Genomic DNA, 27,936 nt, shown 5'->3' on the forward strand with positions numbered 1-27,936 from the left:
TGTGAATTTTATCATAGCCTTAAGGTCCTCAGGTTCGTCTCGAAACGCAAATTGTAATTTGGCTCCACGAACTAAACCTCAGTTCTAAAAGTCTTTTGAAAACTAACGCTAGAATTGTATTTTCTGGTGATATATTTCTGTAGGTCTGTAAAGTGATCCACAGTTCCACAATGACTCACGGATCAAAGTAGCTTAACCACACCGCACTGGAATGCGCGTGCGCAGCGCTGTGTCGTTATGGTTACCTTCTTTGGGCTAACGTAGCTTTTGTTTATTAGCGTCTATTTGACAACATGCGCTCTGTGACGAACATTCTAACCTATGAGTAAAATCCATTTTTAAATTAATATTAATTAAATATAATAGAATGAAATTTACATTCACTAAGCCACCCATCCCCATCCCCAAAAAGTTACTTCCTTTTTTCAAGTCTAAATAATTACTTTATATAAATAGCATATAGCATCATGTTCACTGTGATGTACACATACTGCTCTGTTTATTCTGAAATATATTATATATAATATATTATATGTGTGTGTGTGTGTGGTGTGTGTGTGTGTGTGTGTGTGTGTGTGTGTGTGGTGTGTGTGTGTGTGTGTGTGTGTGTGTATACAGAAAGACCAAAAGTTTGGGAATTACTATTTTTAATGTTTTTGAAAGAAGTTTCTTCTGCTCATCAAGATTTATTTGATCAAAAATACAGAAAAGACAGTAATATTGTAAATATTATTACAACTTAAAATAATAGTTTTCTATTTGAATATACTTAAAAAAATAATAATTTATTCCTGTGATACAAAGCTGAATATTTAGCATTATTACTCCAGCCTTCAGTGTCACATGTAACATCCAGTCTATCACATGATCATTAGAAATTATAATATTCTGATTTATTATGAGTGTTGGAAACAGTTCTGCTGTCTAATATATTTGATGAATAAAAGCTTAAAAAGGACTGCTTTATTCATAAAAAAATTTCTAATAATATATATTCTAATAATATATTTTCTTTACTATCACTTTTTATCAATTTAACACATCCTTGCTGAATAAAAGTATTGATGTTATTTAAAAAGAAGAAATAAAAAAAATTACTGACCCCCAAATTACTGACCAGTAGTGTATATTGTTTTTATATTGTTTTAAATATGACAAAATATGTATATTTTAAAAACATAGTTTTTATTATTTTATTTTTTTTATTTTATTCATCAAAATATCCTAAAAAAGTAAATGAAAAAATATTAATGTTCTGAAAAAAATATTAAGCAGCAGAACTGTTTCCAACTTTGATAATGAATCATCATATTAGAATGATTCTAAAGGATCATGTGATAATGATCCTAAAAATTCAGCTTTGCATCACAGAAATAAATGATAATTTAAAGTATAATAAATGTAAAAACAATTATTTTAAATTTTAATAATATATCACAATATTACGTTTTTTTTCTGTATTTTTGATCAAATAAAATGCAGGCTTGATGGGCAAAAGAAACTTCTTTTAAAAAACATAAAAATAGTAATGTAATGTTTCTGTACTGTGTGTGTGTGTGTGTGTGTGTGTGTGTGTGTGTGTGTGTGTGTGTGTATATATATATATATATATATATATATATATATATATATATATATTTAACTCATTACATTTTATCTCAAAATGATTTATTTTATTTTATGTTTCCACTTCCTTTTCACCTGTTAGAATAATATTTTTTTCCCCAATACATGTTCATTTTTTTTTTAAATAGCTCTCTTTATGCAGAAACCTCTCATGTGCTTGAAGACACTAGCATTTTTTCCCTCCAAATTTTCACACTAAATCATGTGACTGACAGCTGTTTGGTTATTTGTAACTTGTTTAATGGGACATCACATCATTGCAATATGCTACGGTTAAATGTTCTGTCTCACTAGACAAATGGCTGCATATTTACACATGAAAAGGAAACAATGATCTCAGAGGCCCAGTGGTAATTTAAACATTAGATTACGTTTGTATCACTTATATAAAGGACATGACTCATTACCATTTTGGTATAATTCTTTCTTTCAGATTACCAAGAAAAGGCCTGTTTATCTGTGCATGTTAAGACTTCCATCTTCAAAACGACAATTGGCTATTATAAACATTCACTTGTAATGAGTGGAGACGTAATGAATTGAATAATCTGTACTGAGACATTACCATCTGCTATGGGCAAATCTGCCATTCCCCAGTCACGATCTCATAACCAATGATGTTAATGGATGTTACTAAGGTGTTCTTCCAGGGGAGGAACCTCCTCTCAAGTTTCTATTAATGTACTTTCTCTAGAGATGGCTGTGCTTGCTCAGGCTGAAAGATACTCGTGCTGAATTCACTTACTGGAGAAAGGGAGTCTTCTCTGGTAGTAGAAAGAAAGAAAGAGAGAGAGAGAGAGAGAGAGAGTGCATGAGCTTTTCGTTTTAAAAGCCAAATGGAGTGGCATGGAAGGCAAGACGGTGAGACGCAGGCACGCCTGTCTGCCCAAAGAACAAGAGGAAGACTGGCTGGGTAGACTAATTGTGTTTTAAAGTGGGTCTGTGGGTACACAATGGGGATCGGATGGTTTTAAGCTCCCATGAGCTGCTCTAGAGGAAGAGAGAGTTGTCAGATTTGTAGGTCAGGCTGCAGGGGTTGTTGTCAGGCAGACTCAGGGTGGTAGAGGGGGTCTCTTAGAGGGGATCTGCACGACACCGATGTCACTTCGGGTTACACATGGTTTCATTAGTTTCCTCCAATCCCATTTGCCCGCCCACCTGCATTGGTTTTTCCCCTTATGCATTGGTTGTTGAACTTCTACCTGTGAAAGATTTTGAGGAATTCATGCGTCAAAATTCTTCTGAGAAGAGGAAGTGTGATATGATCATAATTGATTTCACACTTTGCAGGGCATTGTGCGAGCACATCTCAATTCCCAGCTGCTCCTGGAAAGGGCTGACCCGGTTTCAGCATGTTACGTGGGAGCGGGCCCGGTCCGGAGGGACCTGTCCCTTACTAGTGCTGATCTAAGGAAGTGAGGAAGGAGGGCCAACGTGTTCCCTCATCACCGATCCTTATCACACCCTTTTCCTGCACTCCTCCGTGCAATTCTCTTAAATATTGTAGGTCATCTGGCACCTCTCCCTTCCATTTTTGGCAACAAGAGCTGCCGGGGATATTTTGTCCCAGAAAAAAAAATAATTATCAGCCCTCCCTAATTCCCAATTATTATGAACAGGCTTATTTAAGAAGAAGGATCATGGTGGCTGTCAGAGGGAAGGATTTGGGATCTAAGCAGCTGAAGGAAGCCAATGAGGAGAGCTACGCACTGGCCACGGCTGAGGACACATGAGGAGAAGCGCTCAGGAGTCTACTCCGCTGGGGTTAAAGTGTGCAGTGTGCACTACTTCCTGCCGCAGGTAGAGCTGTCACAGTGTGGTGTGGAGCTCTAGCTGTGTCAGAGGCTTGACGTGTCCTTGCCTCCACTGCTGCAAGAGCTGCTCGGCTGGATAACGCAATCGTTCTCACGGCGCACACGCAGAGGAATCCAGATCCCACCTTCGCCATGGAGAAGGTAAGATGGTCCCGCACTCAATTTTTAGAAAAGATTTTGCGAGCTCGGATTCTGCACGATTTCGGTTGACACTGAGGTGATCGGCAAACTGCAGCTTCTTGTGACACAGAGATGACGCATGATGTGGTTATTGTTTCGCTAGTTATGCTTTTTGGGAATACTAATGCGAAATGCAAATGTGAATATTTTTTGGCATTCTTTGAACAGACGGCTTTGCTTTCTAATGAGTTATTAAAGCCCAGCAAGTGTGGGGTTCAGAATGACTTAATATAGTTTTTTATGGACAATGCTTGGCTCATGAACCTGTGAGACTTTCTGATTAATCCATAGAGCACAATAGAAGATATTTTGAATGTCACCGTGCCTGAAACATCATTTACTTTAACTCTATGAACAAAAAAACACTTAGATGGCTTTCGTAATATCTTCTTTTGATATGTTGAAGTGCGACTTGAGATATTTAATGATGCTACTTCAGTTTATGCCTGCTTAGACTAGTTGTTGTGGGGGTAAGCATACAGTATAAGACCCCCTCTCATATGTTTGTCAACAAATCCTGTTCTACTGGAATGCAAAAGAATCAGATTCATTTTTAATGTATCTGCAGTGCTGTTCTGAGTGTTCAGAGCCCAGGATGGCTCAGAGCTTGTGCACCTTCTGCAACAAGTGGCTGTGTTTCCAGTGCACAGACCTGCATCAGCACGAGAGAAGCTCCAGTCAACCATTCGACCTACAGCACCAGCCGCGAGACCCTCCATCACCATCTGAAATAGGCAAGACTAAAATCGTTCTTTTACCGATCTCTAATCACTTTATTCTTTTAGCTCAGGTTGGCAGTTAGCTTGCACATTTCTGCTCTTAGCCACTGGACATTATCAGCTCCGCACCATATTTTTCTAACCTAAGTCAATGAATAATGCATTTTATAATAAGTGTGAATAATTATCCCGTGATGTATTGTAGTGTTGTATTTTTTATGCGACCCAGTTTCTAAAACCGATTCTCTCTCAAAGCAAATGCAGCACAGTTTTGGCCAGTCTGTCCAACGCTAGCTTTCTTTTATCAAAACTCCTCAGCTTTTCTCAAGATGCTCTGGAATCCACTTAATGTATGATAACGACACCACAAGTCCTCACAGAAAATGAGAGATGGAGCGATAGAAAGAATGAAAGAAAAAGAAAGATAAGAGAGCGAGAAAGAGTGGTAGAGTGTGAGAGAAACAGACGTGCGGCTATGAAACAGGATGTGGTCGGTCACCAGTATGCAGTGAGGCAGTGCTTTAGGTCTCGTACTTTAACATCTCTCCCTGTGCAGTGTGTTCAGTGTGTCTCTGTTCTACCCTGCACTGTCACAGCATCAGCCGGCCTGCGCTTCTGATGGACAGACTGTATATCCACTGTGACAGCTGCTGCCGATTGAGGGCCTTCATTTCTGCATTCTGCCTGGCTGCTCACAGAATTATATATGCAAAGGGACTGTTAAAGTAATAATGTTAAATTTAGATTAGGATTTTGCTACAGTGGAATGGAAATGAGAATGTTTGATTTATTTGTTGACGACGTTTGCTTCAGCCCAGGTTATTATAGCTGTCTTTATTCAAAGAAACTAATTTCAGGAGAACACTTGAAAACCCAGCCAGGCATCCCTGGTCATTTCTTTTGGGGTTTTATTGTATATCTAAAACATAAACAAATAGGTTCAGATGAAAAAAAAAAAAAAAGTAATTTTTTTTTTTTAAAGATAAATAAGATACAATTAACTGATTTCATTTTAATTAATTTTGTTTTTAATAAAAATAAAATATGAATGTATCATTTAACGTTAATCTTATAGAAAAAACTAATTTATTATAATTTAAATAAAATGATTAAATCGTTATAAACCCTGTCTGTGTAGGTAGGTCTTATACTTTATCTCTTATTTTTTTTAAGTAACAAAACTAATATAATTATTTGAAGTAAAATTCAATTTAAAATAAAAAAAAAACCTTTATGTAGGTAGTTTATACAATCAAGAAACTTTGATCTGATATTTTTTTTAAATGTCCATTGCTTGGTGTGTAGTATATCAGAAATTTTGGGGCATGCATTCACACATGAAAAGCAGTAAGTGTTACTTTATTTGGCTCTTGAAAAGCAACAAAATAATTACAGTAACTATAATAATTTAAAATATAATAATAATTCAAACTTGTCTGTGTGTGTCGTTTGCACGATCATGTAAACTTAGCATTCTGATCTGATGTGGTATTTTTTTAAATGGCCAGTGCTAGGTGTGTGTGAAATGTGGGCCATTCCGAAGGCACACTTGAAAGCAATACTTTATTTGGCTCTTCAAAAGCAAATGTAGACTTGCATTCCTCGTATTTGGCAGGGCTTTTAATGAGACATTAACTGATTGATCAAAGCTCGTCTGTGGTCCATTTTTGTCAGTTTTTCTTTAGTTGGAAAAACTATGCATTTATACGTCCAGAAATATTTATAAGCATTTTGACGTGCTTTGTTTCTCCACTAAAAATAAATGAAGCCGGCATAGAGAGTGACTCACAGAGGCCAGCGAGGTATTTTGCTCTATATTGGTCAAAATGATTTGAACATACTTAAAAGCTCATTAAACCTGTGAGAGATTCCACATGCTCCTACTAACACATTTGTTTTTGTGCATTTTTCCATTGTACATTTGTAACATTTCTTTGAAATATGTGATTCTTGATTACAGATAATGCGTTCTTAATGGGAATCAGCTATTTGGCCCTCATTTCCTCTCTTCTGTTGTGTTGTGTGTCTCAGGAGCTGGTTGCTGCGGGCATGCAGTGGTCATGTGTTCCCTCCACAAACAGGAGCCTCTGGAACTCCTGTGTGAAACGTGCGACCTCATGGCCTGTAGCATCTGTCACCTGTCCGCCCACAAAGACCATCGGTATGCTTAGAGGACACATACCCACTGACACGCATGACCACGTTCACAGTGCTCTCATACACATGCAAACCCTCTCTCTCTCTCTCTCATACACTGTCCTAAACACATGCATAAAGATGCAGACAGAACAGGTGGCCACTTTCTCACGTATCAACAAATATGCTCTCGAGCATGGGTTGTGTAAACATTAAAAGTCAAAGGTGTTTCACTGGCTGTTGGTTGCTTATCTTTAGACTGGTGCATGTTGGGAAAGCTCTGCAAGACCAGCGCTGGCTCCTGCAGAACCTCATGGCCCGAGTGGAGGAAAAGAGATCTGCTGTGGAGAGCAGCGCTAAACAGATCCAGGGCAGGTGAGACGATATCGCTCGCACCTATTCCACCTCCATGATCCCGCCACTGCTAAAGTCTCCATTACTCATCTAAAATGGGAACAGCTGGGATTCCTAAGACAACAAGCATAGTTTATATCAAGCATAATGACTTTGACAAGATCCATTCCTTCCTCTGAGGGATTTCAGCAGATGTTCAAGCATCCTGGTCATATCGGTTTGTTTATCCTTCTATCCTCAACCATCTCCTCGTTCGTTTTTCTTTCCAGGCTCCATGGTATAAAGATCACGCAGAGGAAGGCAGAGAACCAGATAAAAATGGCTAAGATGATTATGATGAACGAGCTTAACAAAAGGGCCAACCTATTAATAGAACAACTGGAGGTAATTACTTTTCCCCTCGTTTCCCTTCCCTCCATCTTTCTGTGCCGTCTCCAAACATCCATCTGACCGTGGATGTACTGGTGATGGAGTGTGCAGAACAGAATCATGCAAAGTAGGCAGACTCTGCCAAGTAGCTACATATCCAAGCAGATGGGGATCTTAGGAAAAGTGGTGAGGAGATCCACGTTTTTTGTCGTTGTCTTCCGGTTGCAGAGTATCTCCAGCGATTTCAAGCAACGACTGGAGGACCAGCTGCAGGGGGCCATAGAGCTGTGCAGCCAGCTGGAACGCGTTCAGAACTTCATTACCTGGGCTACAGCCCACCACAGACGCAATCCACTGCTATTCAGCAAAGAGCTGGTAGGAGTTTCTCAACGTCCAAGTGGGCTTTAGATGTTAAGGTTTCTGGCAGCTGCCTGCTAAGTTTCTGGCATGTCTCAAAATGATGTCAGCACTATTAGTTTAAAGCAGCGTCACCTCTTTTTTGCGGCTGCATTTAGATCTCTTAGAACTAGCATTGATCGTTTTCTCACAAACATAAAAATAGAGAAACATTGCAGAAAGAGTTTCAGTTTCGCTGCCAGAATTGCATGCAATATTTATAACTCAGAGTTCTGTTATCATGAGGTTTGATCTATTATTCATTTGTCAGATTGCTCTTCAGATGCAGCAATTACTGGAACCACTGATGCTCTCAGAGGCTTGGACCCAGTTGAAAATCAAGTTTAACTGGGATGCCAGCTTCTGGACCAAGCAGATGTCCACTTTAGGTAAGCTGAGCTATTGGGCAAGGGCATTAGATGGTTATTTTTAAAGCCATTTACATCTGTACTTTATTACACTTTATTACACATTTATCATGTTAAACTAGATTTGCACATCCTGAAGGAAATTTCAAGCCCTCAAACTTTAAAATTTGTTTTAAAGTTGGTTTTAGACTGGTTCTGTGTAAATTCAATTTGGCGGCTGTATAAAAGTGACTATAAAAGTAGGCCAATCACAATGCAGTATACAAATATGATGGCATTATCACTTCTGTTAATTCGGAATGGACATTTTTTTATTAAATGAGCTTACAACTAATTTTCCTTAAAAAGACCACACTTTTTTGTTTTAGTTATAACTTTTAATGAAAATATTCTTCGTCATAATAATTAGCCAATCCTAAAATGTATCAGAAAAACATGTATCATATCTTTGTTAGCAGTACGTTTTAATTAGAATCATTCTAATTATAAAAAAATATTATTTATACCAAAAATAATGATAAATATAGCTGCAAGCAGCAATCACGGGGCCAAGCATTCCAGCGGCAACATCAGGAGCTAAGCAGACCAAATGCAACAATGAATAATGAAATCAATTATTGCATGATTGTAATTGAAATGGCTGAAAATCGTTAATAAAAGTTCCACAGCGAGGAGCTAAGCATGGCATGGAGCATCAGACCAAATGCAACGAGTAAGAAAAGCAATTATTGGAAGAGTGTAATGGAAACAGCCAGTAAAACTCCAGTAAAATGATGCATTATCATTTTTGGAAAATAGGTGGCGCTGTAATCAAATCGCTTTGTTGTGTTCTGTGGGAGGTGACAATGTTGTGGGCAATTTCTTTCAAAATACTTACAGACCTTTAGGGCAATGAGTTGAACATGCCCACCGAGTTTCGTTCCGATCGACTTCCATTAACCTTGTCAAATAGGTGCTTAAAGTTGTTTGGCCAATGGCGGCCATGTTTTTTAAGATAAGTGAAATTCCTCATAGAGCACTTGTGCCACATTGGGCCATATCAATTTTCAAGTTGATTGGATCAACGGTTGCTTAGTTATAGCCATTTGATTTTTTTTCATCCTGTAGCGCCACCAAGTGGCAGATATGGAAAAAAAATAATAATTTGACTAAAGTTTTTGTTCATGCATATGAGTTCTGAGTTTGGTGAAGATATCTCATTTTGTTCCCGAGTTATAGCCTTTTTCTTGATCAGTCTTGATCAAACCACTGCAATAATATTCTCTGGACTCTCTAGATCAATAATTTTCAAAAATATGTTGCATTTTGTCCTTTGGTTAGCTATAAGAGGTCATTTAGGAAAGGGCCGTGGCCACATGTAACCTAAAGCCTATAAAACTGAAACAAAAACTCAAAACTTTATGAAACTTGGTTATAACATGTGAAAGATGACCCACCAAGCATGCAAAGTTTCATTAAGATCAGAAAATAGCTGGTGCTATAACAGTTAAAATGGCCTAAAAAAACAAAAGATTTCTGTTGTGAATGGCATTAAACTGCAAAAAAAAAGGGGTAATATAATCACACATGCATTAGATCTGTATTTTTTCTAAACAATCATGCAAACTTTAACAGAGATTAGGTAAAAAAGAACAATGTAATATTTATAAAGCTTCAAAACCCAGTGTTGAATAAAAAATTGCAATTATAACCACTAGATGCCACCGGAAGACCACTAATGAGCTCACTAAAGACTAAAACATTACAGTTTATGGGCTTGTTGAGGGATTCATCTAGAAAAAATGTATATTACTATTATTTAATATTACTGTTCAAGCATTTCAGATCACATTGATTCAAAGTTTACCAATTTATTCATACAGATATATCTAATGTTTATAATTATGCCAGATTATGATTGCAATGAAACCTGAAAAATGACATAGAAGCCCATAAAAACAGAAGACTTGCAATAGGTTTTATCACCCATCATTTATTTTAATTATCTATATATATAACAAAATGTGTGCATCTGTGTGTGGGTTTAAGCATGCTTATTGAGTATTAATATACTAGTTTAAACATTTCATGTTGGTGTGTGTGTCTGTAATTCTGTTCTATTCTTTTACTGTCAGCCATATCTAGGTTATTTAAAATCAGTGCAGTACTATTATCTAGACTGTGAAATTATACATAAATTGCGTATGCTTCTTTGGAATGAAATTAAGACAACATATAACAGTTATAAAGGTTAAAGAGACAGTGTTGTATGATAAATTGCATTTACGACCACTAGATGTCACTGGAAGACCACTAATGGGCTTTGCAGAGATATAGCCTCAGACTCATTTTGTGAAGATGCCTATCATCTGAAGCAGCGCTGTACAAAAACGGTTTCGTCTATTGACACGAAATCCATAACTTTTTGTCAGCACGGTCTGAAGATGATCTGATTCAATTTTGGTGAAAATCAGACAAACGGTTGAGGATGAGTTTAAAAAAAAAGGTTTTCAACATGAATCAAAATGGCGGACAGGAAGTTTTGCTTAATATGACATAATTGGTATATATGTTGTCGGCATGTCCCAAGGAACATTTTGAGACATGTTTCATGATAATAGGCTAATGCAATCAAAAGTTATTAGCATTATTGGAAATTTAATAATTAGCGGTTATTGATTGGTTTATTACTCTTGACCAATAGGTGGCGCTGTGACCAAAATGATGTGGCGTGGTCAATGTGATGTGACAATGTCACATATTAAGTTTTGTGTAAATATCTCAAACCTTTGCAGAGATACAGCCTCAGATGCAGTTTGGCATCTTTCCAGCAAATTCGTTGGTACGCTAATTGAAAACGGTTACGTGTATCGACACAAATTCCATAACTTTTTGCCAGCATGGTCTGAAGATGATCCAAATCAAATTTGGTGAAAATCTGAGCAACGGTCTAGGAGGAGTTCGAAAAAGTAGGTTTTCAACATGAATCAAAATGGCGGACAGGAAATTTTGCCAAAATTGACAAATGGGGTATCGGTGTTCTCGGCATGACCCAAGGAATCTATCAACATCAGCTTTGTTACAATAGGCTAATGTATGCAAAAGTTATTAGCATTTTTCGAAAAAATCGTTATAACTATTGACCACAAGGTGGCGCTGCCCCCAATTTTTTTGTGTACATTCAGGGCATGGAGCCGGACATTTTTGTAATTATTTGCGAAACGATACGGAACTTCATTCTTAAGATACAGCAATTTACAACTAAATCCAAAATGGCCGACGCCCAAAATGGCCGAATTGGGAAAATTCGGTATCATTCGACTCGGAATGATGCACTGAATCTAAAGACACCACTTTTGTGATTTTTGGCAAAACCGTTCAGAAGTTATGAGCAAAAACATGCATTTTTCATATCTCCTGACCACTAGGGGGCACAGCGCCGAAACACTGCAGGTAGTCCCAGGGAATGGTTGTTATAAGACCCACCAAGATTGGTCTCAATAGGCCAAACCGTTGCGGAGATATAGCCTCACGTTCACGTTTGCGTGCTTTTCGAAGAATTCGTTCATGAGCTATTCGGAAACGGTTTGAGAAATCAACTTGAATTCCATAACTTTTTGCCAGCATGGTCTGAAGATTATCTGATTCAATTTTCGTGACAATCGGTGCAACGGCCTAGGACGAGTTCGAAAAAGTAGGTTTTACGAACAATTGACGATAGCGAAAAAACTAAGCCTTGCGATTTTTGAATTTCGGTGTCCATTCGACTCGGCATGAGCCAAGGAATCACAGGGAAAAAGAATTTTCATTTTGTGGCTTACGGTTCAAGAGTTATTAGCATCAAGTTTTTGAAAGTTTAGACAATTGGTGGCGCTAGAGAGTTTGAGTTAGAGACTTCAAATTTGCTACGGTTAATGTTCAGACAGTCCTCTATTAGTGTGCCAAATTATACAACTTTCCCGCAATCGGTTCTATGGGCTACCATAGACTTGGGGTGGAAGAAGAAGAATAATAATAATAAATATAGCTGCAAGCAGCAATCACGGGGCCAAGCATTCCAGCGGCAACATCAGGAGCTAAGCATATGTAGCATCAGACCAAATGCAACAATGAATAATGAAATTAATAATTGCATGATTGTAATTGAAATGGCTGAAAATCGTTAATAAAAGTTCCACAGCGAGGAGCTAAGCATGGCATGGAGCATCAGACCAAATGCAACGAGTAAGAAAAGCAATTATTGGAAGAGTGTAATTGAAACAGCCAGTAAAACTCCAGTAAAATGATGCATTATCATTTTTGGAAAATAGGTGGCGCTGTAATCAAATCGCTTTGTTGTGTTCTGTGGGAGGTGACAACGTTGTGGGCAATTTCTTTCAAAATACTTACAGACCTTTAGGGCAATGAGTCGAACATGCCCACCGAGTTTCGTTCCGATCGACTTCCATTAACCTTGTCAAATAGGTGCTTAAAGTTGTTTGGCCAATGGCGGCCATGTTTTTTAAGATAAGTGAAATTCCTCATAGAGCACTTGTGCCACATTGGGCCATATCAATTTTCAAGTTGATTGGATCAACGGTTGCTTAGTTATAGCCATTTGATTTTTTTTCATCCTGTAGCGCCACCAAGTGGCAGATATGGAAAAATAATAATAATTTGACTAAAGTTTTTGTTCATGCATATGAGTTCTGAGTTTGGTGAAGATATCTCATTTTGTTCCCGAGTTATAGCCTTTTTCGTAAAATTGGTCCACAAATTTGAATGTTTTGGGTCACCTGGTTTTTTGTTCAGTCTTGATCAAACCACTGCAATAATATTCTCTGGACTCTCTAGATCAATAATTTTCAAAAATATGTTGCATTTTGTCCTTTGGTTAGCTATAAGAGGTCATTTAGGAAAGGGCCGTGGCCACATGTAACCTAAAGCCTATAAAACTGAAACAAAAACTCAAAACTTTATGAAACTTGGTTATAACATGTGAAAGATGACCCACCAAGCATGCAAAGTTTCATTAAGATCAGAAAATAGCTGGTGCTATAACAGTTAAAATGGCCTAAAAAACAAAAGATTTCTGTTGTGAATGGCATTAAACTGCAAAAAAAAAGGGATAATATAATCACACATGCATTAGATCTGTATTTTTTCTAAACAATCATGCAAAATTTAACAGAGATTAGGTAAAAAAGAACACTGTAATATTTATAAAGCTTCAAAACCCAGTGTTGAATAAAAAATTGCAATTATAACCACTAGATGTCACCGGAAGACCACTAATGAGCTCACTAAAGACTAAAACATTACAGTTTATGGGCTTGTTGAGGGATTCATCTAGAAAAAATGTATATTACTATTATTTAATATTACTGTTCAAGCATTTCAGATCACATTGAGTCAAAGTTTACCAATTTATTCATACAGATATATCTAATGTTTATAATTATGCCAGATTATGATTGCAATGAAACCTTAAAAATGGTATAGAAGCCCATAAAAACAGAAGACTTGCAATAGGTTTTATCACCCATCATTTATTTTAATTATCTATATATATAACAAAATGTGTGCATCTGTGTGTGGGTTTAAGCATGCTTATTGAGTATTAATATAGTAGTTTAAACATTTCATGTTTGTGTGTGTCTGTAATTCTGTTCTATTCTTTTACTGTCAGCCATATCTAGGTTATTTAAAATCAGTGCAGTACTATTATCTAGACTGTGAAATTATACATAAATTGCGTATGCTTCTTTGGAATGAAATTAAGACAACATATAACAGTTATAAAGGTTAAAGAGACAGTGTTGTATGATAAATTGCATTTACGACCACTAGATGTCACTGGAAGACCACTAATGGGCTCACTAAAGACTAAAACATTACAGTTCATTGTCTCGATGATTGATTCATCTAGAAAAATATATATTACTATTATTTAATATTACTGTTCAAGCATTTAAGATCACATTGAGTGAAAGTTCAACAATTTATTCATACATGTATATCAAATGTTTACTATTATGTCAGAATATGAATGCAATGAAACCTGACATAGAAATGTAAGAAAAGAAGTCTTTCTGTGAGTTGTGTGTCACCTATAATTTATTTCAAATATCTACATACAACAAAATGTGTGGGCATGTACTTCTCTCTGTGTGTGTGTGTGTGTGTGTGTGTGTAATCATGCTTATTGATTATTCATATAATAGTTGAACCATTTCATTTCTGTGTGTGAGTGTCTGTGAGCCTATTCTCCATGTTAGACAATGGCACACACAAGTTTGGCTTAATTACAACAAAGCTTTGCAGAGATATAGCCTCAGACTCATTTTGTGAAGATGCCTGACATCTGAAGCAGCGCTGTACAAAAACGGTTTCGTCTATTGACACGAAATCCATAACTTTTTGTCAGCACGGTCTGAAGATGATCTGATTCAATTTTGGTGAAAATCAGACAAACGGTTGAGGATGAGTTTTAAAAAAAAGGTTTTCAACATGAATCAAAATGGCGGACAGGAAGTTTTGCTTAATATGACATAATTGGTATGTATGTTGTCGGCATGTCCCAAGGAACATTTTGAGACATGTTTCATGATAATAGGCTAATGCAATCAAAAGTTATTAGCATTATTGGAAATGTAATAATTAGCGGTTATTGATTGGTTTATTACTCTTGACCAATAGGTGGCGCTGTGACCAAAATGATGTGGCGTGGTCAATGTAATGTGACAATGTCACATATTAAGTTTTGTGTAAATATCTCCAACCTTTGCAGAGATACAGCCTCAGATGCAGTTTGGCATCTTTCCAGCAAATTCGTTGGTACGCTAATTGAAAACGGTTACGTGTATCGACACAAATTCCATAACTTTTTGCCAGCATGGTCTGAAGATGATCCAAATCAAATTTGGTGAAAATCTGAGCAACGGTCTAGGAGGAGTTCGAAAAAGTAGGTTTTCAACATGAATCAAAATGGCGGACAGGAAATTTTGCCAAAATTGACAAATGGGGTATCGTTGTTCTCGGCATGACCCAAGGAATCTATCAACATCAGCTTTGTTACAATAGGCTAATGTATGCAAAAGTTATTAGCATTTTTCGAAAAAATCGTTATCACTATTGACCACAAGGTGGCGCTGCCCCCAATTTTTTTGTGTACATTCAGGGCATGGAGCCGGACATTTTTGTAATTATTTGCGAAACGATACGGAACTTCATCCTTAAGATACAGCAATTTACAACTAAATCCAAAATGGCCGACGCCCAAAATGGCCGAATTGGGAAAATTCGGTATCATTCGACTCGGAATGATGCACTGAATCTAAAGACACCACTTTTGTGATTTTTGGCAAAACCGTTCAGAAGTTATGAGCAAAAACATGCATTTTTCATATCTCCTGACCACTAGGGGGCACAGCGCCGAAACACTGCAGGTAGTCCCAGGGAATGGTTGTTATAAGACCCACCAAGATTGGTCTCAATAGGCCAAACCGCTGCGGAGATATAGCCTCACGTTCACGTTTGCGTGCTTTTCGAAGAATTCGTTCATGAGCTATTCGGAAACGGTTTGAGAAATCAACTTGAATTCCATAACTTTTTGCCAGCATGGTCTGAAGATTATCTGATTCAATTTTCGTGACAATCGGTGCAACGGCCTAGGACGAGTTTGAAAAAGTAGGTTTTACGAACAATTGACGATAGCGAAAAAACTAAGCCTTGCGATTTTTGAATTTCGGTGTCCATTCGACTCGGCATGAGCCAAGGAATCACAGGAAAAAAGAATTTTCATTTTGTGGCTTACGGTTCAAGAGTTATTAGCATCAAGTTTTTGAAAGTTTAGACAATTGGTGGCGCTAGAGAGTTTGAGTTAGAGACTTCAAATTTGCTACGGTTAATGTTCAGACAGTCCTCTATTAGTGTGCCAAATTATACAACTTTCCCGCAATCGGTTCTATGGGCTACCATAGACTTGGGGTGGAAGAAGAAGAATAATAATAATAATAATAATAACGCCAACGAACACAATAGGTGCCTTCGCACCTTCGGTGCTTGGCCCCTAATAACGCCAACAAACACAATAGGTGCCTTCGCACCTTCGGTGCTTGGCCCCTAATTACATTTTATCAATAATGTGCATGTTTTTGTCTTGTCTTCCTTATCACTGAGGACATAGAAATAAGCTTTCTTACGCATTCACCACTAGATTAACACTGGTGGACAAGAAGAAAACGTCAATGTTTGAGGAATATCTGTGGCCGTGCAAGCTCTTTAATCATTCTTGCTTGCTTTAGGTCAGCTGGTTGTTGATGGTGGAAGTCGTTCATACTCAGAGGTTGTGGGTCATCCCAGTATCCTGCGACCCCAGCCTGTCCCATGCATAGCAATACCTCCTCTGTGCCATGCAGTGCATGACCCTGGCTGCGCCTGCCAGACCTTCTGCCAGCCCCAGCTCTGCTGCCTTCACTGCAGACCCACTCAGTCCATCTCTTTGGATAAATTCCCTGCTCAATGTCCTCAGGCCACCAGGCGGAGCTCCCCGCCGTCCCTTCACAGCTGCTGGGAGGCTGATGCATCTGTCCCAGGGCATCCACCAGGAGCTCAGCCTATACAGCCGTCCACCTCACACCCTGGATCTGAGCTTGTCCAGCATGGAGTCAGCTCAGCTTCACCTAGACAGCCAGTCGGATCCAACAACCATCCGCTCCCTGCTAATTCCAACCAAGCTGCCATGGATGGCAGAAACTCTGCACCAGGCCAGGCTCCCTGTGAAAGAGAGCAAACATCTGCACATGAAGCAACCACAGGGCAAGAAGCATCACCAGACAGAGAGCTGCTGCAGGTCCACAATCAGGCTCAAGTGCAGATGAATACAGAAACCAGCAACCAGCCTATGATTGAACTGCAGCCTATCATTGCTCGCATCAGTGACGACAGGGTGAGTTTAATTAATGTGTGTTTATCTGCCTTTTGCATAGCAATACCTTTGCTCTCAGTGTGCTCAGTGCTGACCACAATCCTCAGGCCTGGAGCTCTTTTGTGCTTGCAAAGGTTGCATGTCAACCACGCTGTTTACTGGTCTACACCACAAGTCCTAGCAGATGAAAAGGCCATTGAGGAGCACTGCAAGTGTGCTAAAGCATTGAAGAGAACTGAAGTGTGGGGTCCTTACAGTATACTGACTCAGATTTTTTAATAGCTGATAATTAGTTTTTCAGTGTCAAGATTTTAGGATAAAACTATTATGACTGAATGAATGTAAAGTATGCATTTACAGCAAAGCTACGGGTCATCATAAATATTATTAGCATATAACATTTGAAGAACTCACTTTTCCTGCGGTGCAGCCAGTGTTGGGGGTAAAGAATTATAAGTAATGCGAGTCTGCTTTCATCAAGTAACTAGTAAAGTAATGCATTACTTTTTGATTTATAAGAAAATAAGCTTAACTTTTTCAAATAATTAACGCTAGTTACCCTGTTTTCTCATGTACTTACTGACAGCTCTTGTGTTGAAATCAAGAGTGAGTGCAGAGGCATTGTATGTGTGTTGTGTAAACATGATGTTTATATAATGTTTAATTCTAGACTAAATTTCAAAAACAGATTCAGTATTCCTCAAATTGAATAAAAGTATTCAAATGCAAACTCTGGACATGATGCAAACATGTTAAAACAAATATTAAGAATAAGTAATGTGATTAGTTACATTAGTTAGATTACATGAAAAAGTCATGTAAATTAATAATATCCATGGGTAATTTTTGTACAGTTTATCAATATTATGTACATTTTCATACTTAGCCCAAGCTAAAATGTTTTATCCAGTAGTATTTGTAAGCAAAAAATATAGTAAAAATATTTAGTATTTACAATGAGGTTAAATGAGGCATATGTTTTTAAGCTGTATGAGGTCATAAAAATGACAAGTAATAAATCAATAATGAAAATAAATGTTTTAATATTATTTATTATATATATGTGTGTATTATATTATTATCGATTATTATTTTAACTATTGTGTTTAAAGTATTGCATACTTTATATTAAATAATGATAATAATAATAATAATTCATAATATATTAAAAACAATTAATGATTAATGAAAAATAGTTTTAGTTGAAGTATAGCACTTCCAACATGGAGTGGTCACCACTGTAACTAACTGTCACACTTCATGTCACCCATTTACTGTAGTTTCTTATTTATTTTTAATTTTTGAACATGTTGTGCTTGTGCTTTAAGTGTATTTAGAGATGGTGACAGCGTGAGAACACTGAACTCAACATCGCAACATGCTCCACCACTCTCAATACTAATTTAGAAAGAGGAAATTGAATCATTACAGGCAGCATCATCTCTATTTATGTGGCTGTAATGTGTTTTCAACTTGACAGCCGCTGACAACACATCTGCAAGCAGATGGTGAGACATAAGTGAGGACAACTGTGGTGTGAGCTCAGAAACAATCAAGACCACACAATAACACACACACACACACAAACTTGCTCTGCTCAGCAACCACTCCTTAAGCTTTATTGGATGAGAACAAAATCAGGCAATAGAAGTTATTATTAGATCTCATGATATCAGTATTTTAATACATTTTCCTAGGACAAACACCAATCAAAATCAGTTTCCCCTGTAAGATTTGGCACTCCAGAGGCAAATGTTTTTTATGTATCATCTTCAGCCCATAACTGTGACATGATTAAAGGGAGAGGGAAAAGCACTTGGGTGCAACCACATATTTACTTAACCTGGCATTAATGAGAAGCTAAGGGAATTGAAGGAGCCGGCTGTTGCATTTTTCTTCATCTCGCTGTAGAGCCCACACGATTACCTTTAAAGTCTCTGAGACCTCCTACCTTCTCTGTGCTCCCACACACGCTTGCAAGACACTCTCCACAGCTCGATTTATTCCACCCTCTCCTCCTGGGCTTCTATCAGGTGAGTGTTTTTAATCCTGAGGTAATTACGAGAGAAAAGAGAGGGAGGAAAAAAACCAAGAGTGCTAAAAGACAGATGGAGGAGGGGTTACGTCGAGCATACGGGCTGCTGCCTCCTACTCTGACATTTGTCGCGTTAGTGAAGGATGCAGTCGCTTGGGCTTTTCTAGAACTTCTCGCATTAGTGAAATGATGACAAGAGAAGAACAGGGCCATGGAGGAGAGAAAGTCTAATCTCTGATGTGTTAATGCTGCTTATTCAAAGAAGCCTTCCATGCCCCAGATGTGGGATTTACATACGATAATTGGTGCTGTAACTAAGTCATATATTATCAGGAGAATTATTTTGTAGTGTTCTGAGATGCGGCACATTTCTTTCTGCATTTGATAGATGTGATTGTTCTTTCTTTTACTCCAAACTAGTGTAGGTACTGTGCATTGTCACACTCAAGGTTGTTGTTCCTCACCTTCATGTCCTCTGTTGTCACTGTTGCTATGGTTGTAGTGTGCCGCATATGCTGTCGAGATCACTTTTAGCCTAGCGCTGCGCTAATGAGACTTTGGCTCTCTTCCATAGAGATCCTCAGCGCTGGAGACATTCACGCTGGCTCAAGGCCGAGGAGGTAACGGCCAGAGCCGTTCCGGTTCAAAGAGGGCTTCCAGGTCTCAGAGCACCTCAAAAGGACCCAGAGGACCTCGTAAAAGTCTGTGTAAAGCCAGGATGAACAGGGCTGCTCATAGCCTGGCAACAGTGGCAGGGGACCAGGGATGTACAACACAGCAGGTAAACTTTTTATATACAGTACGTGACGAGACAGACATACCCTCTTTTCACAGCGATGCCATAGAAGAATCATTTTTGGTTCCCCAAACACTTCTTAAAAGAATCATGTTTTTTCTTAGTGTGGACTGTGAAAAACCTTTTGTGGAATGGAAAGATTCCATGGATGTTAAGATTCTTCATGGAACCATCAATGTCAAAATGTCATTTTATGAGATGTTTTTAAGAGTGTAGACATGGAGACTTGTATTAGTGCAGTACACTTTATTTACATTGTTGTGGAAATTGCGAGGCCTTTGAGAAAGGTTGAGAGCCACTATATATGTGAGTTTTGTCCCAGAGCTCTGCATTTTTTTATATAGTGAAAAAACTAAACAAAAATTCAAAGTTTTACTTAAACCAAACATTATTAGAATGTTTTACAAGAACATATTAGTTCAGTCAAAATTTAATTACTATTTATTTGTAATTATTTGTGAAATGCACTATCAAGAGTTAAAAAAAATTTTTTTCTCAGTATAGGGATTTTGTTATAGCCTTTTGGCGTAGTCGTAATGTTAAACACGGACCCCACAAACTTTTTTGAAAATATATTTCTAGAAAGGTAACAATAGTTTATTAGTATGAATTATTCACTATATTAATATTAATAATAATTGACATGGATGAAAGGCTGTTGTCCTGATGTGCTTTTCATTACGATTCCTTTTAATGTCCATTTCAAACATGTCTGTTATACAGTCCAAAACACATTTGTTCCAGTGTACACAGCTCTATTGCTTGCCTTTTAAGGGATAAGCCAGATGATGTACATCAAAAGAGATAACTGTTGTCTTGGAAACAGTTCATTGAACCCCTTTTGTTAGAGAACAAATTAGATGCAGCAGCCCACATAACTGATTGTATTTGGTTTAACAAGTTCACTGTTGGCTCATATTGATATCTGCTGATTTAGTCTGAATGCTGATGTTGTGACATCACTGCATCCATTACCTGTCGTCAAAGTGGCAGCGTTTCAGAATTTTGATTTTGCTGTTAATTTCTTTAATCTGGGTTTGTTTTGGTTAATCTCAGCAGGTCTGTGCACAACCCGATGCTTCTGAGATGATCCCAGGACACACTGCATCCTCTCTGACCAACTACAAGTCTGAACCAGGTTAAGAGGCCACTTATGATTTCCATATAAGCTTTTTTTCATGTTCAACTTGCAATAGAAATACACATAATGAGGACATTTCGTAGTGGATTAAACAGTCTTAATGACATTTTCCCTGGTTTCAGATAACGTTTATGCATATGCCTATGAAAACAGAAAACAGAAAACCAGAAAGAAGAAAAGATTGTCTCGAGAGGATCCGGATAGCAGGTAGAATTTAGAAATTAAATTAGAAAAAGCTACAGGTTTACTGCGCTTGTTTGTAGGGCTGCACAATTCAGGCAAAAATGTTGTGTTTAAATATCAATATGTCTAAAAATAATTAAAATAATATTAATTATTAATATTTTATTGCTACAAAATTATTGGTTATTATTGTTGTTATTATTTTATTGTCTTTGTTCATATGAAACAATAAAATAAATAACACTATTATAATATTTCACTGTAAAATAAAAGTATTAAGGAAAATTTTATATTATTTATAAATACATTTGTAAAAACTGAAAAATTTTCCATACCGTAATAACTATAAATGGTTCTGATTAAGTATGGTAAGATACAAGCGACCCAAACTCATGTGCAACAGCATTTACAGTGAACTGAGCAGCTCTGAGAAACTCCTTTGTAAAAGAATGCAACACCACTAGAGCCATAGACAGTATTGGTTTCATTTATATTGTATTGTATTGTATTGATTGTGCAGCCCTAATAGTAACATTGGAAATGTACCTTGAATTATTCTAATTTTTTTCCTACAGTGACAAAGAAGCCTCCGATGGTTCGAAGGTTCCAGTTGTGTGTCTTGAGCGACTCAAGATCCTAGTGTCACGACATCCTCCGCAGAACCATCAGGGCACAGACCTTACTTCTCAAACTGAGCCTGGACTCAAACCTGAAGAAACTGTCTACAGGGTGCTAGAGAGAAAGGTCACTTCTCAGGTATCATTTTAAAGTTGCTGAAATGCTTTTCTAGGTTTTGTATCATCTCACAGTTAATAATATTAATGTCCTTCAAGGGAACTTTGGATAAGGAGTCAGTTCAGACAGAGGACAGCGTGTCACCCACAGAGCAGCTATCACCAGAGTCATCTGGCTCCCTTGAGGTTTCTCAGCCTCCTGTGCAAGAATTTTGCAACATAACCCAAGAGTCCGGGGTACTAGCCATCTCCAATGATTCAGATCCAGTCTTACAACCTGACACTGAAGAAATAGACTCCCCATCTGAACTCAGATCAGTGACAGGTTCTGATTTCCAAACTGAATCCATAAGAGAGGCCGAACTGGGCTCGGATGCAGACGTGGAATCGGAGCTCCTGCAGGATTCAGATCCGAGCTCCCAATCTGAACTGCAGGTCGAATTTGAATCGGATGTGATTTCGGAGCAGCCTTCTGAATCGGCGCTCTCAGCTTCTGAACAAGAATTTGAATCGGATCCAGATTCCACAGCCGAAGTGACTCTGAATCTTGAACCGGAGTCTGAATGGGAAGCCGAGCAGCCGGTTCTCCCACCTGTCTCCGGCTCTGAGACTGTATCAGAACCTGCAGCTGAAAGCCCTGAGATAGAGAATGAGGACTTCTGTGCGGTCTGTCTCATCGGAGGAGACCTTCTCTGCTGTGACCGTTGCCCCAAGGTCTTTCACCTGTCATGCCATGTCCCCCCTCTCCATAGTTTCCCCATGTAAGCCATTCTCCCTCCTACTTCACATGTCCACCTGTGTCTTTACACACTGCTGAAACTAACTGTATCATCTCGGGCTTCCACAGAGGCGACTGGATTTGCACCCTGTGCAGGGATGTGGAGCAGCCAGAGGTGGAATATGACTGTGAGAGTGACCAGATGTCCACAGCTTTGCTGGCATATGGGCTGTCGGCGTGTGACCAGAGGGTAAGTGAAGGGGATGTCAAGTCTCATCTGGCCTAGCTCTGACTAATCCTGTGACCTCAGAGGTCTGGGAGTCTAAATCCAAAAAAAGCTCCTCCCTCAAGAGTTTTACAGCATGTCTAACAAACGTCAAATATCTCTGTTGACTGATGGCTTGTCTGTTTGATCACAGAAATGCGAGAAGCTGACGCTACTGATCCTCAGCAACATTCTCAGCGCCCCGTTCCACGAGCCTGTCAGCCCTCTGGTAATTTTAAAATGAATATCTTGTGATTCTGTATTTGTAGATGATACTTTCATCTATCTTTCCATCTGTTCATTTTTTATCTTTATCTATTTTTAGGCCCGTCATTATTATCAGATCATCAAGAAACCCATGGATTTGTCTGTCATTCGGAACAGGCTGAGCAGAACCGGCAACACACACTATCGTTCCCCGCAAGAGTTTGTGGCTGATGTCCTGCTCATGTTCAAAAACTGTGCCAAGTTCAACTACGTGAGTGAAATGCTTTATTTTGTTAATCTTCCTCCTCCTAGCCATTAGCGGGGAATATTTAATTTCAGAACTGATTCACGTTCAGACCACATACTGATGTAATGATTATGTTTTGCTTTTTTAATATCCTGTTTAATTTAGCTGAAATTAAATTTTGAATAGATAAGGAAAAAAAAAAAAACACTCATCTGTGTTTATTTTGTGTATTTGCGTTGTAGAATAAATGAAGCTCTGAATGTACGTTTAGGAGGAGTTTGTTCATCTAATCCTGTCAATCAAATTACAAGAATATAATGTGGCTACTCCTCCAAATCCATCTTCATTTCTTGTACACTACATTACCAAGAGTATGTGGCATTGTAGCAATGTCACATGATCCTTCAGAAAGCATTCTAATACTCTCATCTGGTGCTCAATTATTAACAATTATAATTGGTGTTCTGCTTAATATTTTTGTGGATACTAATACATTTTTCAAGATTCTTTGATGAATATAGAATGTTTAAAAGAACAACATTTATTTGAAATAGAAGTCTTTTGTAACTTAAATGAAATAGATGTCTTTACTGTCCTAAGTCCTTGCTGAATATAAATATTTTTTATTATTTTTATCATTTATATATAAATGACATTTAAAAATATATTAAAATAGAAAAGTAATTTTAAATTGTAATAATATACTGTTTTAATTACATTTTTGATCAAATAAATGCAGCCTTGGTGAGCATAAGATACTTTTTTCAGAAACACAAAACCTATAATGTATATTTTTATTAACCCTTTTTTTTCTTGTTTTTAGCATGGACCTCAATATATTTTACGGAGCCCAGGACATGACATGCAAGAAAAAATTAATAGATTGTGCGTACGATTTACTAATGCACATGATTACTATTGCGTTCCCTCGATTACTATTGCGTTCCCTTGATTTGCTAAATCGTGCGCACAATTTAGCAAATCGAGGGAACAAATGAGCAAATTGTTGGTAATATTTATAAATCGAGTGAACTAGATAGTAAAATGAGGGAATGCAATAGTAATCGTGTGCACATTTTAGTACATTGAGGAAACAAATTAGTAAATCGTACACACGATTTAGCCTACAATTTTTTCCTGCATGTAATGTGCGGGGCTCCGTAATATTTAGTTAAATATATGCTTATAAAAATAAAGCACATTTAAGATACTCCCTACATTTAATAACTTAATCTTGTAGAAAACAATATATATTTTTTGTAGATACTGATGGACTTATCATCAAGATGGTAGGGCATTATTGGCATGTAGCAGAATCATGTACTTTAGTTAGATATACTATTAAATATGTATAGGAATATGCTTGGGCATATGGATGTCTCTAGATCTTAAGAGGTCAGAAATTGCAGATCTTGCTGCTTTCTCTCTCCAGCCGGACTCAGAGGTGGCTCAGGCAGGCCATAGTCTACAGTCCTTTTTTACATCCAAACTGAGGGAGGTTTTCCCAGATCTGACCTGCCCTGTCCAGGAGGAGGAGGACTCAGACAATGAGGATCATGAGGAGCTGCAGAGAGCCATGGTGACTGGATTTCCCTGGCCAGAGAGAAAAGAGCAGAGCCACAGGAAGAGGAAGAGAAGGCACTCCCTCAACTGGAGGAGAAATCACTATTAGATGTGCCTCTCTCTCTCTCTCTCTCTCTCTCTCTCTCTCTCTCTCTCTATATATATATATATATATATATACATGTACAGAGACATTTGACCAACTTGCTCTTAGTTTTCCATCCTGGTTGACTTGCTTTTGTAAGATTCATGTTGAAATACAGTACATGCTTTTTCTGAGGACTAATCTCACACATTATATCCTGTTAATGTGTTATGCTGTTATCTGTAGCTGTGGGTAGGTGTTGATATAAGCCTATATCTCCAGATTTCGCCTAAGGTCTTGCACTAGTATTTATTCCAGCGCTTATACTTACATGAAATTGTACAATCAATTTGATAGCTGACTGGTTGCTGGCAACTGCTATTTAGTAAATATATAGATAAGCAACATTCACTGGTAATATTATACAATATAATTGCTCTAAATTTCCTTCCTCTTTTTATCCAAATATCCCTTGTAATGAGGTACTTTCTTCCAGCTGTTTTACTGTGATGATTTTATTGACCTGTAGAGGGAGCACTTCATATAGCCCATGGCAACACATTAGTTCATATTGGACTTTTTCAGCGGCAGGAGGATGTGCGTAATGTGACTGAAACCCACAAACCCTTTTTAGAATTAAAGAGGGATAATATTAGGCTGTTGCTACACAACTGTGATGTTTTAAATGAATCTTTTAATTGCGCATTGACTAATGAGACAAAATAAGTCTCTTTCACAGATGTATGGAACACTTTTTAGTCCAGCATGTTCCTCCATGTGGTTCACGAACAGGTTTGATATTCGTATGTCTTCTGAATTTTGTAATTTTGGTCTTAATTGCTGAAATTGCTGTGCAGATCATGTTAAGTCGTCTAATAATGCTATTAACTATCTTTAGCTGGATTGTATTTAGTCTTAAAATATATATACTGTATGGTGTAAATATGCAATTCATACTTTGATGTTTCCTTCTGCTATACAAACAACATTGCTTCTCCCTAATGTTTTCATGTTTTCAAATGCACCTTATTTAAATATAAAGTCAGTTATGGATGAAATGTTGCCGATTTAACCTTTAAGACTTTGCAGAATTTAAATCAAAGCCTTACATATTGGTGCGCTGAAGTCACCAAAAAAATATCTGAGTGATGTTTTTGTTTTTTGGCCTTTCTAGTATTATCACCAATGGCCTGCCAAAAGTAAATTTTATCTCAAATGAATCATGCAAGTAATTGCTTTTTCCAAAAAACAACTGTTAACTTCTAGCTTTGATTGAAATGTGCAAAATAGAGGTTAAAACTACATCTGGAATTTTTCAATATAATTTGCTGTGTCAACAAACCCTTCCTACTGCATCATTAATTTTCTTGTGACATTTACAGTTTAGGGAAATTGGCATTAGCTCAGGTAGACATGCAGCTTTTAAACACTTAAATCCCTAAAGGCATATACACAAAGCATATTTATTATAAAATAGATTTTTCTGAATGTGTTACTGATTTTTATAAGTGTTGGATGGGTTAACAGACTGAAACTTTAGACAACTTTTCGACAAGTTCAGCATCCAATAGCTTTAGAATCGGTGTAATTCCATTACACAAAAGATCGACATCTCTGACACACTTGTGTACACATTTGAAAACAGGTCTGTTCCAACTACATGTTCTAATTCAATGTTACTTGCAGGGAACTGATTAAAAATCATTTCAACTTTTAAAGCATTACTTGTGGAAATAGAGCTCTAAAAGCAAGAGAGTTGCAGAAGTGCAGTGTTGGTGTCGGTCTGAGTGGAGTATGTGACTCACTGGTGTTCCTTTTGTGAGCATGTGAACACTATAATAAGTATTGTGAGGGCTTTTTCCCACAGAGCAGACACTTGCTTGAGCTCCCGGAGATTCTGGAGGCTGTATTGTTGCATGTGGAGTTCTGACAGATTAATAAGGTCTGGCCATCCAACAGCACGGAGGGCATAAGCCAAGAAGAGGGCCCTGGATAATTTCATTACAAGGGAAAAACATACGGATGCCATCTCCACCGGCCACGCTAAATCAAAATGAGGTTTTTCCACTTTGTGTTTGATATGTGAAAACAAAATGCATATGTCTTCTGCACGAGGGAAACATGTCACTGTTTTAGTTCAAGATTCTGAAATCAAGGCTGTTGCTTAGTATGACATCAGTTTGATTAATGACTTGTGCAGTGCATTTTTAAAAATAGCAGTAGTTCAATTTCTATTCTTTCTTTAGTAATATCTTCAATCAGGACTGTATACAAAAGAAATTAAGCATCAAATAATTCTGCACGCAAGACGAATATACTATACTAAACGCAGATGAATAATTTGATTCTTGCTGTAATCTCACAGGCTCACGTACGGGACAATCTTCAGATAAAAAGATATTAAGTGAGCTTTGATGCTATCTAAAAGGGTGATCATTTTCTTCAGTTTTCCTTTACAATTGAGTTCCCTGGAAAGGTACTGTGCGTCTTAACCCCAGCAGACATTTCCTGGCTCATCTTAACTGACAGCTTCCTGATGACACTTAAATCAGTCTGGTCTGGGTCCTTGGAGAATACCCCAGTACCTGCAGGATTACATCCTGATTGTCTTAAAGATGGGGGATAAGAGCAGAGCCCCCACAAGGCTGCACTAAACACAGACATGATGCAATGGACTCTACTGGCAGCTTTTAAATCGCCACTTTTCTCTTCTTCTCGTGAGATACAGCTGCTGCCCTCGGCCCCCCCCCCCAGCTTTGAGTACTCATTTATAATGACTCCTAAGGGAGGTAATAATTTCTTGTAGTTTATTGGGCAATTTTTGCCTATTTTGTGTGCCTTTTGAAATAATTGATTGTGATTAGACATGCAACTGCATTTGGAATATGTAAATAATTACGAAAAGTAAATAAGCGAAATGTTTCCTAACATGTTGCAGTCTAATAGATCAATATTTAGGCCTTTGCAAATGAGAAGTTTATAGCTCTAACAAATGTTTTAGAACCGATAAAATATTGTGAGGTCTTATGAAACTTTAACTTGCATTCACCATGATTGATTCACATCTGTGTGCAGCTTCCTTCTGTTTCATAATCATAATAGCTATACTTCCA

The 27,936-nt window shown here is 37.7% G+C and overlaps 1 protein-coding gene across 2 annotated transcripts; it reads left to right on the forward strand.

Annotated features, from left to right (window-relative positions):
- Positions 1-3,543: 3,543 nt before the first annotated feature.
- On the forward strand, positions 3,544-25,551 carry LOC113070002 (tripartite motif-containing protein 66-like). 2 transcript variants are annotated; one of them, XM_026243148.1, is made up of 17 exons: positions 3,544-3,581; positions 4,189-4,354; positions 6,371-6,500; positions 6,734-6,850; positions 7,099-7,213; positions 7,427-7,573; positions 7,866-7,983; positions 16,227-16,870; positions 19,459-19,665; positions 20,737-20,818; positions 20,944-21,028; positions 21,580-21,760; positions 21,838-22,499; positions 22,586-22,706; positions 22,876-22,950; positions 23,047-23,199; positions 24,608-25,551. In XM_026243148.1, exons 1-17 carry the CDS (start codon positions 3,573-3,575, stop codon positions 24,845-24,847), a joined length of 3,252 nt encoding a protein of 1,083 aa, XP_026098933.1. In that variant the 5' UTR covers positions 3,544-3,572; the 3' UTR covers positions 24,848-25,551. The 2 variants fall into 2 exon arrangements, with proteins under 2 accessions (XP_026098933.1, XP_026098934.1); XM_026243149.1 differs by having other exon boundaries at positions 20,740-20,818.
- The last annotated feature ends 2,385 nt before the right edge of the window (positions 25,552-27,936 follow it).

The sequence above is a fragment of the Carassius auratus genome, unplaced genomic scaffold (assembly GCF_003368295.1).
Source record: "Carassius auratus strain Wakin unplaced genomic scaffold, ASM336829v1 scaf_tig00002668, whole genome shotgun sequence".
NCBI lineage: Eukaryota > Metazoa > Chordata > Actinopteri > Cypriniformes > Cyprinidae > Carassius > Carassius auratus.

What these genes read in the sequence shown, in the direction of transcription:
- LOC113070002 (XM_026243148.1), top strand. An exon ending in TCCATCACCATCTGAAATAG is followed by an intron (nt 4,355 to 6,370) that starts GCAAGACTAAAA and finishes TGTGTGTCTCAG; the next exon opens with GAGCTGGTTGCTGCGGGCAT. An exon ending in CTCGCATCAGTGACGACAGG is followed by an intron (nt 16,871 to 19,458) that starts GTGAGTTTAATT and finishes TCTCTTCCATAG; the next exon opens with AGATCCTCAGCGCTGGAGAC.